At 46.2% G+C, this 19,099-nt stretch overlaps 1 protein-coding gene across 3 annotated transcripts; it reads left to right on the forward strand.

Annotated features, from left to right (window-relative positions):
* The first annotated feature begins 1,193 nt into the window (after window positions 1-1,193).
* tnnt3a (troponin T type 3a (skeletal, fast)) lies at window positions 1,194-17,963 on the forward strand. 3 transcript variants are annotated; one of them, XM_035394945.1, is made up of 14 exons: window positions 1,194-1,286; window positions 3,877-3,916; window positions 4,408-4,421; window positions 5,410-5,424; window positions 8,929-8,946; window positions 10,071-10,089; window positions 10,680-10,725; window positions 10,843-10,959; window positions 11,397-11,474; window positions 11,914-12,027; window positions 12,340-12,449; window positions 12,954-13,044; window positions 15,194-15,234; window positions 17,642-17,963. In XM_035394945.1, exons 2-14 carry the CDS (start codon window positions 3,897-3,899, stop codon window positions 17,676-17,678), a joined length of 720 nt encoding a protein of 239 aa, XP_035250836.1. In that variant the 5' UTR covers window positions 1,194-1,286; window positions 3,877-3,896; the 3' UTR covers window positions 17,679-17,963. The 3 variants fall into 3 exon arrangements, with proteins under 3 accessions (XP_035250836.1, XP_035250838.1, XP_035250839.1); XM_035394947.1 differs by lacking the exon at window positions 8,929-8,946; XM_035394948.1 differs by lacking the exons at window positions 5,410-5,424; window positions 8,929-8,946 and having other exon boundaries at window positions 1,195-1,286.
* The last annotated feature ends 1,136 nt before the right edge of the window (window positions 17,964-19,099 follow it).

Below are 19,099 nucleotides of genomic sequence, written 5' to 3' on the forward strand. Positions count from 1 at the left end.
GTGATAATTTTCCTACATGATGATTTTTTCAGTTCTGCAACTCACATCGGATATTAACATAGGGCCTATGCAGGTGAAAGACAGAGACATATTATTTGTGCCTGCTGGAGTAACTAATTAAGAGTTATGTGGGCAAATTTACATAGCACTTCATCACAGGCAATTTCCATTTTTTTTTTTTAATTCAGACTGAATAGGATTAGAATAGTATTTATTTTATAATAGGATTTTTTTTAAAGAAAATTAACCCATATTCTTCTTCCAGTTTAGAATGCCCAGTTTAATCGTTTTCAGGCTCATCAGCGCCACCTGTTGCGTGAATGCTGGAGAGCGCGGACAGGTGTGCGTTCCCCTCTGAAGAGCGCCATGTCCGCCGATGCCTCTACTCTGCAGGCCGCCAGCTGGGCTGCGCAGGCAGACCGTGTGTACCTGGCTGACCAGAGGGGGCGCTGGTTTGTGTTAAGGACCCATACATCCTGCCAACTGAAGTCCCTCCCTCAGAACTAGGAAACGCTATGTCCACTTATGAGTGCCCCTGGCTGCCCAGAGGGGGGGTGCTTGTGTGTGTACATTCTGCCAGCTGAAGTTCCTCCCTAATGACTAGGAAACGCTATGGCCACTTATGAGTTCCCCAGCAGGGCTGCCGGCCACAGGCCCATTCGGGCCCTAGGGCAGAGCCTTAGCCAGGTGCGCCACCCAGCAACCCCAGCAGATTTAAAAGGAGGGTTTGTAATGTGAAGAGTGAACGCAAAGTGATGCAACGTAATGTTTACTGTACGCTTGCGTTTAAGTCATTAGCATACGCGTGTACCTGTGGGTGGGGCTTAATCGCAGGCTACCAATCGCGTTCCCTAGGCTCGGACAGGCCTTCTGAAGCGGCCAGGTTCCCCTGGCAACGAGCGGGGCTAATCCCCTCTGACCCTCCACCTGCCGAAAACTCTTCCGTCGTTCCTCTCATCAGCACGGAGCCGCGGCAAATATAGAAACGTCCCGTCGGCTCCTCACCAAACTTGTGCCTCCACCGCCTCTCTCTCCGCCTCTCCTGCCGTTCCTCAATCTCCTTATTCAGCGCTGGACCTCCTGGCACCCCCCTCCAACCCCCACCCGCCCCCCACCCAACCGGCCGCTGGCCAGCCCGCCTCCGACAGGCCCTCCAGCCAATGGGAGGCCTCGGGAGATCGAGTGTCACTATAACAGAAGGACTTAACTGGCCGCAGGTGGCGTGTGGAACGCTGCAGCAAGACTCCTCTGTCAGGGACGTCGCTTCGTTCAGCTCTTCCTCCGAGGTGAGAGAGAGAAAGAGAGAAAGAGTGGGAGAGAAAGGGAGTGAGAGAGCCGCTGCATGAGTGAGGAGTCCATAGGGGTCCAGGGGGGTGGACCCCGCCCCTCCCCTTAAAGAGTAAAGGCATTTGGCGGTTGTGCTTATCCAGAGCTGCTTGCAAGTGTGTGCATATAGCGAAGGCCAGGGGAAATGTGCTGGATGTCTACATCATTGGCGACGTTGTAGTTTGACATCCCGCAGCTCTGCTCTTGCTCAGGTAGCAGTGTGGAATCCTTGAACGGGGCGGGGTCCAGGTGTCAGGCGGTTTGCCCCTGCAGTATAGAGAAGGAGAGGATGACTTGGTCCGTGCAGCACGTGTGGAGTTTCTGTTAGCTGGTTGGTCAATAATAGCAGGTTTCTCGTTACCATTGGCTTGAGGGTGGTGAGGTTCCCTTGAGTGATGTTGTATAGTAGCCTACTCTATGTCTGATAGTGGCGCTGTCATTGTGGCCTAACTGGACACGCCGTTCTCAGCCAGGTCCGTAATTACAGACGCGCCGCGGTACTGTGATGCCAGAACTCCCCGCCTCGCGCCTTTTAACACCGGGATTTACAAATTCGCGACCTCAAGCTCTGCGCCTTGATGTCGAGCCAAGCCGCCGACTCGCGACGTCTTCGGAATCGGTCATAACGATCTTGAGAAATATATAATTGACCGGGAACAGGGCGGATACATGTGCAGCTATCCTGCGCGACCGTTCCTTTGCTTCCTCCCGGCTACGCGAGTTCAACCAATGCCATCTAGTGTACCATAGAACTGGAGAATGTAGAACTGGCGGTATCTGAGAATGGACCACCGTTCATCTCCACACTGCTACTTATTATAATCCTCGTTTTCAGTTTCGTGTATTTATTTGAGCCCGTCGGTCCAGCTGTTCTGAATACGGCTTTACCGACAAGGCTGGAAAGACGCAGAAGATGTAAATGCAAAACGGAATTCATGATTACCAAGCAATTTATACAGAACGATATTGATGACTAAATAATCGTTTAATGCACTAGACCATAGAACAGAAATACATTAAGATAGGGGTTGTGATGTTCTCAAACATAAGACATTCATAAATATATAGTTAGAGAGCACTTATACCGCAAGCCATGGAATAAATAATGAATTACAATGACTGATAGGCTGCCAACATGTGTAAACCCACCTGGTATACTTCTACGACCTCTTTCATTTTTTTAGAATGCAGTCACACAATCTGCTGATTACACATGACGAATACGAGCCTAGTTTATATGCACGCTTATTGCTATTAAGTAGTTTACTGTCAAGTATGTTATGTATTGCTCAGTCTGTTCATAGCCTTGTGTGTTAAGTAATTGACAGAGGGATTTTTTCCACCGATGAAAGCAAAAAAAAAAAAATCGCCAGAAAGAACTACCTGCTGTTTTCTGCGCGCGCTGTGACCAGATAAGGGTGTGGCACGAGAAATATGAAAGTTATTCCGAGGTTAAAAACTTGAGCCACGGGCCAAGTAATACGACCCCCAACTAATTCTGAAAGACGTCTACAGCTGTCTATGTTTGAATGCTTACAGCCTTACACGTCTTCAGTGGCCATTATACATTTATTTGGGAAATGGATCACAGTTGCCGCTGTAGGCACGCACCTTTGCCGTTTGGCGTTGGTTTGTCACAGGAAGTGTGGTTCGCAGTGAATGCTGCGCAGTTCAGCGTCAAATTAACTGTTACAGAGGACGTAAGGTCCCTATTGGACCTATGTGTACTCTGTTAGAGTTGAATTAACACTGTACATTTTATGTGTGACTTTATTAAAACAGAATGGGTGATAACTGTTTTCCCCCCGCTATAATCACACATGGCATTAAGCTCGTTAAAACCGAAATAATTAGACTGTGCGACCTAACCTTAAGGACGAGGGTCATGGACTTACACATCAATCTGGACTGGAGACTTCTCGTCTCATTTATCGTCCTTGGAGCAGAATTTCTCGCGTGTTAAGTTTCAGTCGACTTTCTGTATCTAATAATAAAACGATTCGTCCGCCTGAAGACTTGACTAAGCATATAGCTAATTATCATTTATTGTAGGCTCCACAGGTAAACAAACGAAAATACGCCTTATGCGTTTAATGCGTATCATTTAAAATATTATTTAATACCTATTAACCGATTATTTCTAATGGTGTTTTCTGCCTATTGGCCGTGGGTGTTTCGTTAGCATAATTTCGGAATAAAGGCTAATGGAACGGCGGTAGGGCGACAACGCTTTGAAGCATGCGTGTGTCCAAAACGTAGTCCAGAGGGTAAGCAGAAATCCCTCTTTAATGCTGGCAACTCAATCAAGGAGGGATCATCCGTCACAGCTACATTCCAAGAATGTGTCGTCATATCGATCACCTTCTTATTCTCGACTCCGTGTCACATTCGTTCGACACTGGCCTATCAGGTTGGCCTGGCAGAAAGGGAGGGCACATCCGCGCGGCTGTCAGCGGCTCCGCGGCTATAAATGCGGCGCGCGAGGTCGCGCGCACCGAGCTCAGCCGTCTCACTGAAGGCGCTTCTTCTCTTTCCTTCTCCAACCGCCAGGTGAAAACTCCAGAGTAACCATGTCTGACACAGAAGAAGTGTAAGTATTCGGTTTATTTATTTATTTATTTATTTATTTTCATTCTCACGTTTATTCCGCCCCTTTAAATTAATTATATGAAGTCATAGTAGACAAGAACGTTATTGGTTATATTTTCTGAATCAGGGACCATGGATGGTATTTAGCTGCAATGTGGTAGACGTCCCCTATTTGAGACAACTATTTCCCTGTTTTTGAAAAACACATTTTAGAATGTGTGCTTGTGTGTAGTATTATATTAAATGTATAAATAGTTGTTGTGATTTTATGCAGGGGAAGGTCTCAGGACTGATAGTGAACGCTGATATTCGTTTTTGTCTCGCGCCTGTAATTGATGTTGTATCATACGGTACTTAAAGTAAATTAGTACATCATGCGTTTCCGCTGCTAACAGTCAACTCTGCCGAAGTATAATTTAATAAATGTAACTAGATTAACAGGAATATCGTCCAAAGTATAAACTTCATTTTATCTTTTCATTTGTTTTTCAGTGAACACGTGGAGGGTAAGTTGTTTTTTAAATTATTGCTCAGGGTTATAAAGGATGCATAATCATTATTACATTGTGTAGGTTTGGGGTTTAAGAGCTGTCTTCTGTCAACTCAGATTATTTAGTTCAGTGTGTTTATGTGAAATGTAAAGGTAACGATGAGATTCTAATGCCTAGTAACAGGACCTAATATGGGTAACAGGACATACCCTGAACCTTATTCAGGTTACACTTCCTGAAATTAGTCTGGTGGGATTCAATGTAAGTATCTGACTGTAAACACAGTACATGTCCTGATATATATTTGTACTTAAAATAAATTTGTGTTATTAAGTGTGCGATGAAAGCTACATTTTAAATGTAGAGTAGGCAAAAAGCAGTCTGCATTACTAACATTACATTTATTTGCTACTATTACCCACAGTCAGTTCCGCAGCTGCATGGAAGGGAGCTTGCTAGTGTGCAGTACCGTCCTCCTACACTGAAAATTATCCTTACAGAACACTGGAGTTCTGTAACAGAACACTGGATTTCTTTAATGGAACACTGGAGTTCTGTAACAGAACACTGGATTTCTTTAATGGAACACTGGAGTTCTGTAACAGAACACTGGATTTATTTAACGGAACCCTGGAGTTCTGTAACAGAACACTGGATTTCTTTAACGGAACGCTGGAGTTCTGTAACAGAACACTGGATTTCTTTAACGGAACCCTGGAGTTCTGTAACAGAACACTGGATTTCTTTACACAGTGCTGGAATACAGGAGGCCTCCGTGTTCCCTGACAGTGGTGTGCTGAAAGCTTGATAAAATGTGTGTGTTTTTGAAACACAAACACATCCCTTTTCACCAGAATAGAAGGAAATGCACCAGTCTGGGAGGACTGTACGTGTGCTTAGGATGAAGAGCTTCTTTTCAGCTCTTTTCTGTATTTAAAATGTCCACACTGGCGCAGAAATGCTTCATTTTTATTTGTTTGTTTGTCTTTTTCGGAAAATGAAGAAGTGGAAGAGGAAGGTAAACAAGGAAACCCCATGACTTTAATTCCATCCCTTTTTCTGTTCATCCCTACTCTATTTCTGTTCACCCGTACCCGTACTAATGTGTCGGCTGTTCTGCCCGTAATTCCCAGTGTGTTTTGGCATCTCCTCTGTGCCCCCATGACACGTCAAGATAACCAGCGTCCTCCATTTTATCCCTCCCTCTCACTTGTCTTTTAATCACTCCATCAGTGTTTTCTGTGCAGGTGTGAAGGATTTATTTGTGGTCTGCACTGATCTTTGTGGAGCCGTGGAAAGCAATGTTTTTACAGTGTATCCACATTAGTTCATATGTTTCCAGACGGAAATAATATGTATGTGTCTGATACGTGTCACATACATGTGATATATGTATGTGTCTCATGCATGTAAACATGCCTGAACCATTTGCAGAAGTATTTCTTCGGCTTTTGGCACGTGACTGAATTTGGTCCTTCTTAATCCGTTTTACCCTTGTTATTTCAATGGAGTCGATTGTTTGAATGTGCTGCCATCTAGTGGTGTGGAATGGTGCAGCAGTCAGATTGTTGGTTTGGCGTTCAGTCCATCTCTCTGCATCTTAACCAGCGTCCCTAATCTCCATAAGCTTTGAGAGCCAGGATGCGGGCAAAGCCTCAACCCCTTGCTCCATATTAGCATCATACGAGTGTACAGGACTCTGGTTTTTCCTCAGAAGAAACTACAGGCTACCCTATAGAGCTTTTTCAGAAGTATGCTGATGCCATTTACCGATGTGTTTGCTTTTAATTCAAGACAACTGGCCACTGTCTTTCGATATCCTGAGGATATGGTATACTTATAGCAGATTAACTATTAATCCTTTCTCTCAAAATGGCTGCCATACACAAACCAGTTGAGGGTTGTCTCTAGGCTGATTGAACGATTCCTAACCAATCAAATAATTTCTTGAAAAAATGTGATTAGACCACATAGCCTTTTTTTTCCCCGCAATCACATTTTTTATTACTTTTTTAAACCCTGGTATCTCCTGGGTCCATAAAAAAAAATAACCATCCATTCTCCTCTTGCTCTTCTGTATCATCATTACTCATCTCTTTCTTTCCTCTTCATACTTTTTGCTTGCTGCATTACCTTTCTCCGAGGACCCCTTGTGGCCAGTTCTAGTATTTTTTTTCCTTTCAAAGTGAACTGTAAATCTTTCTTGCTCTAATGTGTCTCTTTTTTTCCTCCTGCACTCAATAACTCTCCGCTGCAATCCTTCCATTGCCTGGGCCGCTTGCTGCATGTTGCATCGCTGAAGAGTCAGATGTAGCAGTGGCCCCTCTGGTGGGCCAAGAACCAGAACAGGAGGTAGAACCAGAACAAGAGGTAGAACCCGAACAAGAACTAGACGCAGAACCAGAGCAAGAGGCTGAACCAGATCAAGAGGTAGAACCCGAACAGGAGTTAGAGCCAGAACAAGAAATAGACGTAGAGCCAGAGCAAGAAGCTGAACCTGATCAGGAGGCAGAACCAGAGCAGGAGTTAGAACCCGAAGTAGAACCCGAGGTAGAACCCGAGGTAGAACCAGAGGCAGAACCTGAGGAGGAGGTGCATGAGGAACAGCATGCAGCAGGTATGTGGTAGCATGGGCATTCCTTTATCCTACCCTCAACCTGGCAGTGCCATCGTGCCACTGCCACACAGATCGACTAAAATCAGCTCAAACATGTACTCCAGGTACCTCCTCTTCATAACTGGTCACTATGAAGAAATCTCCCCCCTCTCCTTCTCTCTCTCTCTATCTCTCTCTCTCTCTCTCCCACTCCCCTCTCCTTCTCTCTCTCTATCTCTCTCCCGCCCCCCTCTCTTTCTCTCTCTCTCTCTCTCTGTCCCTCCCTCTATCTCTTTCTCTCTTACCTTCTCTCTCTCTCTAATCTTCTCTCTTTCTTTCTCTCCCTCTCTATCTTGCTCTCACTCTCTCTCTATATATACATACATACATACAATTGGTATGGTATGGTAAAAAAAAAACTAGTATCTCCAAAAAAGGCATCTCTGCAGGAAATGAGAATCCTCTTTTATTAATACATTGGACCAGTTCTGGTTACATGGTGCATGGTATGGTATTGAATAAGCATTATTAAGTCACGGTACACAACTTGCCAAACTCAGGAATGGAGATACAAGTTTTTTTTTTGTTTGTTTTCCCCCTTGTTATGATGCTGACGATAGTGAGCATGTGTGCGTCAGTAAATACACGCATTCCCTGGAAGCAGAGCCCAAAGCCACAGCTGCTTGCTGGAGCACTGGCGCTTTGCTGTGGCTCAGGTGAGCAGGCCTTTGGGCCTCGCTCTCCGCAGTCACCCACACTTGTAACAGCACCCCCAGCCGTCACAGTGACAACGGCTGGTGAGCGTCACAAATGTGGGGGATTCTGCCAATGGCTGGGTTCATTTTTCATAGCCTCATGCTAATTTTATGTCAATACCGCAACGATTTGACTTTGAATTTAAATGATCCAGAAAATATCTGAGAGACGAACAATGCTCTGCTATCTAAAGAGAAAGCAACCCTGTGTGCTGCACCAGTTCTGTTGTTCTACAGAACCAGTTATAGTTCTATAGTCCATATAGAACTATAGTTCTGTGGTCTTCGGCTGTAATTCAGGCGAAGACCACAGCGTTTTTTCTAACACTGAGCAGGTCAAACGGCCTTTTTGTGAAGATCTAAATCATGAGAGCAACTGCTTTTTCCCCACAGGGTTTAGCCATTGTCTAATTCAAGGGTTTTTGTCCTCGTTGTAAACCTTAAAAAGTAATCCTTTTGATTTGGCTGTAAGATATTCAGCAGCATTATTAAGGTAATACATTCTAGTTCTTTCCAGTGCTTTTGTTTTGTTAGTTGCATCATTTGAGATTATTAAAATATTTTGTTATCAAGGCATATATCCTTTTTTTTAATTGCACTGTCACAGGAAAATTTGTAAATGTTTGTGTATATTTAATTGGGTGGGGAATGCTGAACTGAATCATTGAATTATTCTCTGCTACCAGCTTTGCTCAGCCCTGCACCTGTAAACCCACTGTGACTTCATAACAAGCCACAGCACTTAAATATGACACTAAAACCTGTGTTTAAAAAGACGTTTCTTCAGCTTGCTTTCCAAAGGGAAACAGCAGAAGGTTTGAAATTCGGTTAATCAGACTGTGGGTTCCCTGGTCAGGGCTGAAACAGCACTAGCCCAGGGGTCCCCAAACTTTCTGCACCCCCCCCAAACATACCGACTTTATGGTACAAAAAAATACATTTACTGGAACCCACCCCCTTATTAAGATGCAGCTCAAACACAGAATGATGTGTGTTTTTTTACACACATAGCACAGCCCAGCAGTGTGACATGTGGCTGCTGTGAATGTGACCGTACGGGGGTGCGGTTTGGGGTCCGCTGCGCCGGCGCACTGTGCTGAGCAGGAAGCCTGTGAACGTGTCGCTAATGGTGTCTGTTCTGCTTTTGCTTTCGAACGCTCGCTGCATGCAGACGCCTATGAAGAGGAAGGTACGTCAAAGGAAATCAGTGTGCGCTGCCCCTGTGTCCTTCTGGTCTGAGGGGGGTGTGGGGGGGTGGGGGGGGTGGGGGGGGGGGGGCAGTGGCTGTGACCTCACTTCCTGCTCGAGGGGCGGTGCCGACCTCACTTCCTGCCAGATCTGTTCCACCACGGAGTTCTGTGCTCTGTCAGATTTGGCAGGCGCAAAAACAGAAAAAAAAGTGTCAAAGTGTGAAAAAAGTGTAGAATAGAAAATAGATGGTGAGAGGATATTAATACCAAACTCTGCTTCTTTGTGCAGGTGGGTGGGGTGGGGTGAGGGGGGGAGCTTGTGGGGGGGGGGGGGGGGTGGGGTGGGGGGGCTCCTCTTTTCTCATCTTCTTTTCTGCTTCTCTCTTTTGCATGATGCTCCAGTTGATGAGGAAGAACAAGGTGGTTTGTTTAGATTTTCTTTAAAACAAAAAAAGGAAAATCTAAACTTTCTGAGTGCATTTTTGTTTGTGGCTCAAGCCAAAAAGAGCATAAAAAAGAGGAAATAGTCAATGCAGAGTGGCCATTTTGTTTTTCTTGCCAAATACGAGGGTGGTTTTTTGCTCTTTTTTTGTTTTCTTGTGAAATTGAAAACTGATATTCCAAGCGGTTCGTGCGATATTAGTTGGAATCGCAGGTCTCAGCAGCGATTATAGTGCTTCTTCATGCTCAGGTGTCTCCATGGAGATCTACAGTTTAAAAAAAAAACTTTTTACAAAATGGGTGGCTGAGTTCTATGTGTGTTAACGAATTAAACTAGAACAGAACCCAGTTTATAAAGATCAGTATTCTTCCGATGCCTGTGACCCATTATTTTTTCAGCCACATTTTAGGATTTGGTTTTCTCGACTAATATGCAATTAATATGTAATACGCCGGGTTGTGATGTGATGTGTATTATTTCCTAAATGAGTGAAAAGAATTCCTTTGCAATGTACAATATAACAATATTTAAGATACTACTAAAATAATTTAATACCAGAAATTCCTTACAATTACCACATAACAGTGTGGAATGTTGCGTGAAAACCTCAGTGCTGTATTTATGGTTTTCTAACTCTGTGAAATGTGCCTCTTCCTTTGTGTCGTATGTCCACTTGAACAGAGGAGAAGCCAAAGTTCAAGTAAGTGGTCAGTTCCATCTAACACTGACATAGTTTTAAAGAGATCATGTACTTGAGGTGCTGTGCACCTTTATGTTTATGACTCTCAAAAACACTGAGACCTTCTTTTTGCAGGGCGGAATTCATTACTGACTTTAATATATCTGATATATGCTCTTAATTATTTAATCTGCCAAACTGTTTATTTGATCTGACATTTTAGATTTATATTTATGCATAAACGAACAAAAATCTACTGCAGATTGCTTTTGTATCTCTATATAAAATGTTTAATTTAAGTCTTAATCTATGAGTGAACCGGTGTTTGTATTTAAAGATATTTAGCTAATTGAGTCGGAGTATCTGGTGGAAAAAAAACCTGAACAGAAACTCCCTCTACGGAGGCAAATACCATCCCTGCTTTAAAATGTGCAAACAAAAATCCTTATTAGACCCAAATAAAGCAAAACATTACTAGATCTGTCATAGGTCAAACATGACCATACAATCCCCTTTCAAAATGTGGTGCTGGAATGAATGATGTTACATGAACTATAATAATAATAATAATAATAATAGCATTAATAATAGTAACTGTGAACTCTTCCCAGGCCTTCTGCACCCAAGATTCCTGAGGGGGATAAGGTGGATTTCGACGTGAGTAAATCCCACAAACCGCTTAGTCACATGCGTCCTCCGTCTTAATCAGAGCCTCGGACGACTGTCCCGCCATCAGCGATCCTGACCTTTGACCCGCGTCTCTCCGTCTCACAGGACATCCAGAAGAAGCGTCAGAACAAGGATCTGGTCGAGTTGCAGGGTCTCATCGACAGCCACTTCGAGCAGAGGAAGAAGGAGGAGGAGGACATCATCGCCCTCAAGACCAGGATTGTGAGGGGCCCATTTCTGACAGCACTTACACTTGCACTTTTTTAAAATTTAGCCGATGTCCTTATCCAGAGTAATAAATCAGGGTGCAATACAAGGATAGATAGGTGCCTTAGAGACAAGAGCTTACTGCAGCACAATAGAATAACAAAAAACAAATGGTGATACCAGTTCATGGTAAAATAAATAGAACATTCCATAACAAAGTTGGGCTCAATCCCATTTCAATCCTGAATTGAACTGAAATTAATTAATTGTAATGTGCCCATAATGTTCTATGAATTATGTTCAATTAATTAATTGAATTAATTGGACTGAAATGGAATTGACTCCCTACTGTGCTCGTGACTATGGCGAATGAGAAAGGCTGTGATGTCTCTGCTGCCCTCCGGTGGCCCGGGGATGTAAACGCGGCCTGGTTGTCTGTGCGCCTCCTGCAGGAGAAGCGCAGGGCGGAGAGGGCGGAGCAGCAGAGGATCCGATCGGAGAAGGACAAGGAGCGCCAGGCCAGACGCGAGGTGGGCGTGCGGCACACCAAGCAGGGGGGGGGGGGGGGGGGGGGGGATTTGGGGGTCCCCTTACGCTCCGTAGGGTTGCCTAACGCCCGGTTTTCGACCAGAATGTCCGGTTTTCAAATGAGTTGAACACGTCTGGATTGTTGTGCCGACCGGATGCCTGGGCTTAGTAACTGATGGGAAAAATATACCATTAGTTTGCCTTCGCCATGGGGTTCAAACCCCCCGGCCCCCCCGTTCACCATGGGGTTCCTATTAAACTTGCAGTGGTGCACGCTGTCCAGTTTGGACAAATCCAAAAACTGCCAACCCTACCACTCCCCTCCCCCACCCCCACCCCCACTCCCTACCACTCCCCTCCCCCACCCCCACCCCCACCCCCACTCTCACTCCCACTGTGGACAGAAACGCTGACACTTTTGCTCTGACCCCCTCCCCACAGGAAGAGAGACTGAGGAAGGAGGAGGCTGATGCCAAGAGGAAAGCAGATGATGACGCCAAGAAGAAGTCTGCCCTGTCCAGCATGGGCTCCAATTACAGCAGCTACTTACAGAAGGTGACGTGACCACGCCCACAGAAAGCTCTGGCCAATCACAGATTAGAAACCCCGGTCACCTGACCAGGCTTCACAACCACTGAATAAACGAATAGTGCCCTCAATAAATTTTTGAGGGCACTACATAGCCAGGGGTCCTCAATTTTAGGTGTGTGACTGCTTGCTTGAAACCATAGCCTGCACCCGCATTGGCCCTCTCTGGAGGACCCATGAACTATGCTGCACAGCTCACACTGGTTGATAGTAAAAGGCACTATATAAGGCACTATAAAAATAAAACTTAACCTCTCCCCCTTGCTGTGGTGCACACAGGCCGACCAGAAGAGAGGAAAGAAACAGACTGAGAGAGAAAAGAAGAAGAAGATCCTCGCAGAAAGACGCAAGCCCCTGAACATCGACCATCTGAGCGAGGACAAGCTGAGGTGACTGGCCTGTGAAAATAGACCAATGAGGGATCTCTGGATAACAGGGTTGGCTACCACTGGTCTACATCCTAGCGAATCAGCAGTGGGGATCGTGGATGAATGTGGCTGTGGTTGCAGATAATTGGACGTTCCAAATTAGGGTGGGAATTGGACATGTACCATGACACGTTGGGTGCCAAATTTTTTATTTATTTTTAAGTATAGTCACATTCATCTACACAACACTACTGCAGATCCTAAACTTATTTGTCCCCTTAAACACCCTTCAGTGTTCAGCAGTAACTCATTACATTACATTAAATTACATTGCATTGCAGGCATTTAGCAGACGCTCTTATCCAGAGCGACTTACACAACTTTTTGTGAGGTGGAGGTGAACTCTCTTGTCTTTCTGAATGGACTGTCTGGGTGTGGAGGGTAGAGGGGAGGGGAAGGGGGCAGGTTGGGGCTTGGTGTTTTCCCCACTGAATTATGGGAGGTATTTTTGTTCCTGTGCTCCAGGGAAAAGGCTAAGGAGCTTTGGGAATGGATGAAGACCCTGGAATCGGAGAAGTATGACCACATGGAGAAGCTGAAGAGGCAGAAATATGAGGTGAGTAACACCTGCTCTTGGGGGACATTGACCATAGAGGGGAAGCTTTACCATAGAATGGAAGCTATACCATAGAACGCCAGCTTTTCTTACCCTACTGTAACAGTGGTGTGAGGTGAAAAATATGGAGCTTTCTTCTCCCTTTCTTTCTAGCAAATTCTCTCCTTATTATCACCTCAGACATTTAAAGAGAACAGTCCAAAGACATGCAGATTAGGTTAAATTGTCCCTAGGTGTGAGTGTGTGAGTGAATGGTGCGTGTGCCCTGCGATGGATTGAGAGACCTGTCTACGATGTAGTTCTGCCTCTCGCCCAGTGCATGCTGGGATAGGCTCCAGCACACCCCCCCATGACCCTGACCAAGAATAAGCGGATTAGATAATGGATGGATGGACAATATAGTTTTCCTTCTGTGGTGACACAATGATGGCACCTTTAAACCTCAGTGCCTTTATCAGGGGCAGAGAACACCTGTGCACCTGACTGCAAGAGATGACTTCCCAAGTGTCCGTAACCGTGGTGGTTAAAGCATTCATAAATTCCACCCTCAAAAAGATCAGACGCACCACGAGCTTTCTATGGAGGTTTCAGCGTAGGAGTTCCAGTATGTCTGTAGGGCAGTACGCTTCACTCAGGAACAGGACGGAACTGACACGTTGTCCTAAATCAGTCGTTTTTTTTTACGCAGTCAGGTGCGTTATCCCGGGCAGGTTAGAGGGTTAAGAGCGCTCGGGCGGAGTGGGCTGAAGGTTCGAAGGGCGAGGATATTTTCGCGACGCTCTCGGCGTTGAGGTCACCGTCCCGGCAGACTGTTAGGCGACACGCCCGGGTCAGATTTGAAATGCAGCTCTGCTTTGATCTCCAGGTTACCACACTGCGTAAGCGAGTGGAGGAGCTAAGTAAATTGTAAGTAAATTTTGGGGGCCGAAAGGCCGCGGGGCTCCGCCCTGCTAGCGCATGGTCTGACCGCATGGGAATTTCGGAGGGAGGCTCTGGAAATCAGGCAGCAGGTCAGCGTCAGCTGAGAGGTCAAAGGTCACAGACTCTGGAGGATGGAGCTAACTGCGACCGCGCTACTCTCTGAGTGGTAAATCAGAATTAAGGCTCTCTGCCTGTGCCTCGCACACACACGCGCTCACACACACACACACAAACATGCACACGCGCTCACACACGCACACACACGCGCTCACACACGCACACACAAACACGCACACACACATGTGCACGCACACACACACGCGCACGCACGCACACACACACACACACACGCACACATGCACGTGCATGCAGATACAAAAATATAACAGACAGATTAAATATTTTCAGCATTAAACTGAACTGAAAACATTTTTTAAAGAAGTTCTGAGCAACTTTTATAGAGCATACCCCAGATGCCCTAGGCAACAGCCCTTGTCGCACATGCCTACACCAATAGTCAAATTTCACTTTGACTCACATTTAAATAACACATGCAAGTGTCAATTACCTTCTACTAAAAAAAAGACATCTTAAAGGAGTATAGCGATCACCAAATGAAACACATTTCATTTGCATTAAAATAAGTCATTCTTGCGTTTATTTGTATGTCAAAGTGACACACGACTCAGTCATGGTCTGTGGCAGGGCACATGTAGCTAAATGCCCCAGATACAGACAACATTTCAGTGGGACAAAGCAGACATGCAATCTCGGAATTGCAGTTATTTCAGGTGTTTACACCTGTACAGGAGACGATGGCCCACGGTGGCCCCCCGGTGCAGGTAAGTCACTGTTTCTAGGCAACCTGAGGACCCCACCCAGGTGTTGGACCACCTCGCCTGTCGAGCCGGGAGTCTCAAACATCAACACGCACCCCAACGAACTTAACGCACATTCTCTTCAGCCAATCAAACGCAGCAATCTGGTATACCGGAATTCCATCATGGAGATGTGTCAAATGTGACTGGATGTGTTTCTGGGAAGGGTGCGTGTTTTTGGCTTGCCCCTCCCCACGACCCCCTCCAACCCCACCCCCGAAAGGCCAGCCTCACCCCCACCCCCCCCCCACCCACAGCGGAGAAGGGTTCTCTTCTCACAGGTGAAGCCCTGCTCGTGTCCCTTTCTCTGTTAAACACACCTGCCTGTGTGTCTGATGTGTTGTCTCCAGGTCATCTCTCTCAGAAACCGCATCGATGAGCTGCAGAAACAGTAAGTACCGCCGCCCACGCCATTCCACCACCGCCCCCCCCCCCCCCCCGCCCCCTGCCCCCGCCCCCGCCCGCTTAGCACCATGTCCGCATTTTGGGAGGGCAGGGTCTTGTCCCACCCACCTCAGAAATGCATTTAACTCATCCTCCTGCCTAACGCTGTCCAAGTTTAACCAGTAAAACACTCGCTTCTTTATGAGGATGCTAAGTTCTTGTCACATTCAAGCAGCCCTGACAAAAATGTCCCAGAAACACTGGAGGATAGAGCTTACCCAAGCTTTCCCCAGAGGTTTGACGGGATATTCTTGCGCAAGGGGGCAACGCAATGTGAGACAGAACATACAGCAAGCAAAAACAACACAGTCCCATCGCTCATTAAGCAAACCCGCCATCCAACCCCTAACACCATGTAGGGCAGGGGGCGCCCAGTCCTGCTCCTGGAGATCTACCATCCTGGAGGTTTTCATTTTCAACACTAACAAAGCCACACCTGAGTCTACCAATTAGCAGCCTCGACGAGATCTCTAGCTGTTGAATGAGGTGTGGCTGTGTTGGGGTTGGAGTGAAAACCTACAGGACGGTAGGTCTCCAGGAGCAGGATTAGGCAGTGCTGATGTACAGTAAGGCGATGCACTGCTGTTGAATAATGCGCTGGGCCTAATGGTGCACTTCAGCCCAAAGGCCCGGACTGTGCCGCACCCAGTCTCGTCCCTCCCTTCCTCATCCTGTCATTTTCGGGAGTGAGAAACTCCACGTCCTGTGTTTGCTGTCTCGTTTCACGTCGCAGCGTCCTGTGCGTCCTTTCTTTCGAGAACGACGAGTTTCGCGAAAGTCGCACGCCTGGCTCAGGGGCATGCTTAGGTCTGAAGGTTTCATCCTTATGTTTTAGCACTGAGCAGTCGCTAAAATCCAGAGTGATTTACGCAGCTTACGTTTGTTACATGCATCTCACTTAAACAGCTGGTTATTTTTACTGAAGAAATTCAGGTTAAGTAACTTAAGCGCAAAGGCTGTGTCCCTCCTGGGAATCAAACCGGCAACCTCCACATCCAGTTTCCTAACCATTATGATACATAGCTGACGCACAGTACCGCAGAAAGTCTAAAGTCAGTCAGCTGAAGAGGTGCACTCCTCACTTGGTACCACTGGTAACCTCTGATCACCTGACCACAGCTTTATAAAATTTTCACACTCAGGCAACAACAAGCCCTTCCGGGGCAGGGAAGGATTCTGGTGCGCAGCGTTTAGCGAGCTCAGCGGGCGTGTGCACTTCTGTCCGTCCTCCGTCTGGCTTCCTTAGCGTGTTCGTTTAGCGCGTATGATTGTGCGACCGCTTGCACACCAGCAGGGCTGATGAGCCGATAAACACACACACAGACAGGCGTGTGTGCGTGGAGCTTTCCTTCCAGGAAGGAGAAGGAAAAAAAAAAAAGCGAAAATGTCCCATGAATCTCCATGACCTGGGATCAAAGTCCACGGTCCATGGCGGATACATGGACTGGTGTGTTTCTAACGCTCACGTGTGTAGAAGACGACGGTAAGCAGCGCATGGTGTGACCGGAAGAGACAGCATCTTCTCTTCCCGTGCCGTTTTACAGCTGTTTCATGTGCATATACATGTATGTATTTATGTATGTGTACCCGTATGTACATGTGTGCAGTGTCTGTTCGTACCTCCGTTACTTTAGACTTCATCGTTCACGCTAGGAGGAAATTCATTGTTCGGCTTCACATTTACGACATAGACACATTGAAAACATAAACAATCACAGTTCACATCTAAATCTCATTCAGCATTCTGACATCCAGATGCCAAGATAAAAAAAAAATTATACATGCATAAGAAATGACAGGCTGCCCCAAGAGTCCAGGATTCAGCGCTATAAATAACACCTAAGAACTTACTTGACTTTTGAAGATATTATTGCCCATATTTCTGTAGTCAGAGGACCTGGTGTGTAAAACCAGGTTCAGCAGAGTGCACATCCCTCGGTCTCATCACTTAGTCTCCTGTCAATCACAAAGGTGCTCACACCCACATTAAGCTCAGTGGGGACTGACCCCGCCCCAAACATGTCTACGTCACAGCACGTGAATTCAGCTTGCTGTTGTAGCTAACACTGGCTGAAGTTCCAAGCTGTCAAACAGATAACATTGACTAAATCACATCGGGGCTGGCCCTATACAGATAAACATCGGATGTTGTGAGTTGCCCTCATGGAAATGGACTTTATTGTTCAATAGACACAATTACAAATAGTTCAGATATTCTTTGAGACAGACGTATGAAGTGGTCCATGCCTTGACAGGTATTAGAGCATAAATTGTCTAGTCCCTTGTGCGTGTGCGATTTAAGAAGCGCGGAAGCACTCACGTGGGTGGATACTTGCGTTCCTACCGTATTACAGCAGCAAGAAGGGAGCCGCCGCCCGCCGCAGAAAGTAGAGCGTCCCCTTCCCGGGAAGGGCCCTCTCCTGCGCGCCCGCGCCCTGCAGCTTGGAGCCACGAGCCCTCCCCCTGGAGAAACCCGCTTCTCACCGCAACTCGGATCGCACAAGGAGCCACGGCATGGAAACGGCTCGCGCTGGATGACTCACCATCCGTCGGGTGTCGCGTGGAGCCCAACAGAACCGCTTATCGCTGTTGCCGTAGATGTAGCCACCAACGCGCCTTCTCACCTTGGACTGTTTGGTTCTCGTTACTTTTTTGTAAATAAAGCGTGACACTTCACTGGTCTCTTCGTCTGTTACTTTACGCACTTAAAGAAAACGTTAACTTCTTAATCATGTGTATTAAATTTCATACCAGTAGGCTTTTTCTTGGATATGAATGATAAATAGGCTATATACATAATTGACTTATCACTATCTGTGTTTGAATGCAATCCAGGTTTTAATTATTTACAATGTCACAGTATGATGGAGATTTAAAAAAATTAAATATGCTTATGCTTTTAAAAAATCACCATAATCAAATCATCCCATCTCCATGATTCGCCCATAATTGGAATCCCAATTCTAAATTTGGCTCAAACTCTAAGCTGCAATAGCTACGCTTCCTCCGTAGGGGGAGGGTGCCGACGTGCACGTGCATTCTCCGCAGCAAAGGTCAGGGGCGACTTTGACAGTCTAATGAAACCTATCGAGCCACCCGCGAAAAAGCGACCGAGGCGAATGAATCAGAAGTGCATGAACACGCGTACAGTTTATCCACTGAGTTGTGCGAAAGCACAGCGGAACCTCCGGGCCTCAGCCAGCACACCGCACGGTCAGAGTTCAATGGGACGTTCGGTCGGGGGTCACTATCGAGGATGCACAGGTAATGTTACACGCTGAGGTGGACATGTCTATCATTTCATGCCGTCGAAGGGCGTATACCTTTATGTAACCCAAAATCAAACCATAGTCCTGTATTACGGGTACTGCTTTAGCGCTTTATTGTTCTTCTAAAACGCTCGGAAGTGACTGTATTCGCCGGGTAAAGGCAATAAGAATTTCTCTGTTGTCATATAGGCTAGAACTGGACTAAATGTTGATATCCCCAGAACTTAACCTTAAGGTGTATGCGCATATTTCTGTGGGTTATTTCAAGGACAGACTCGCAAAAGAAATGAAGCGGTGACGCAGCTGTGATGAGAAAACAGGACCCATCCCTAACAAACCAAATTCGGGTAGCCTAATAAAATAAAAAAAATGCGACGAAATGACGCCAGTCTTGATGAAACTTTGTCGATAACACGAACGCTTAACAACAACAGCATTGGTGTGGCTTTGAATGTGGTGAGGTGACTGGGAATCGTAGCGTGGACTATTACTAGACAACTATATCGTAGGCCTACGGGAAGACTGAATTTCTGAGTCAGCATC

The sequence above is a fragment of the Anguilla anguilla genome, chromosome 16, assembly GCF_013347855.1.
Source record: "Anguilla anguilla isolate fAngAng1 chromosome 16, fAngAng1.pri, whole genome shotgun sequence".
NCBI lineage: Eukaryota > Metazoa > Chordata > Actinopteri > Anguilliformes > Anguillidae > Anguilla > Anguilla anguilla.

Bases quoted from the DNA above. Each gene is read 5' to 3' on its own strand.
- tnnt3a (XM_035394945.1), top strand. From the start codon at position 3,897: ATGTCTGACACAGAAGAAGT. The intron at 12,450-12,953 runs GTGACTGGCCTG...CCTGTGCTCCAG, and splicing joins CTGAGCGAGGACAAGCTGAG to GGAAAAGGCTAAGGAGCTTT. The intron at 15,235-17,641 runs GTAAGTACCGCC...ACCGTATTACAG, and splicing joins ATCGATGAGCTGCAGAAACA to CAGCAAGAAGGGAGCCGCCG.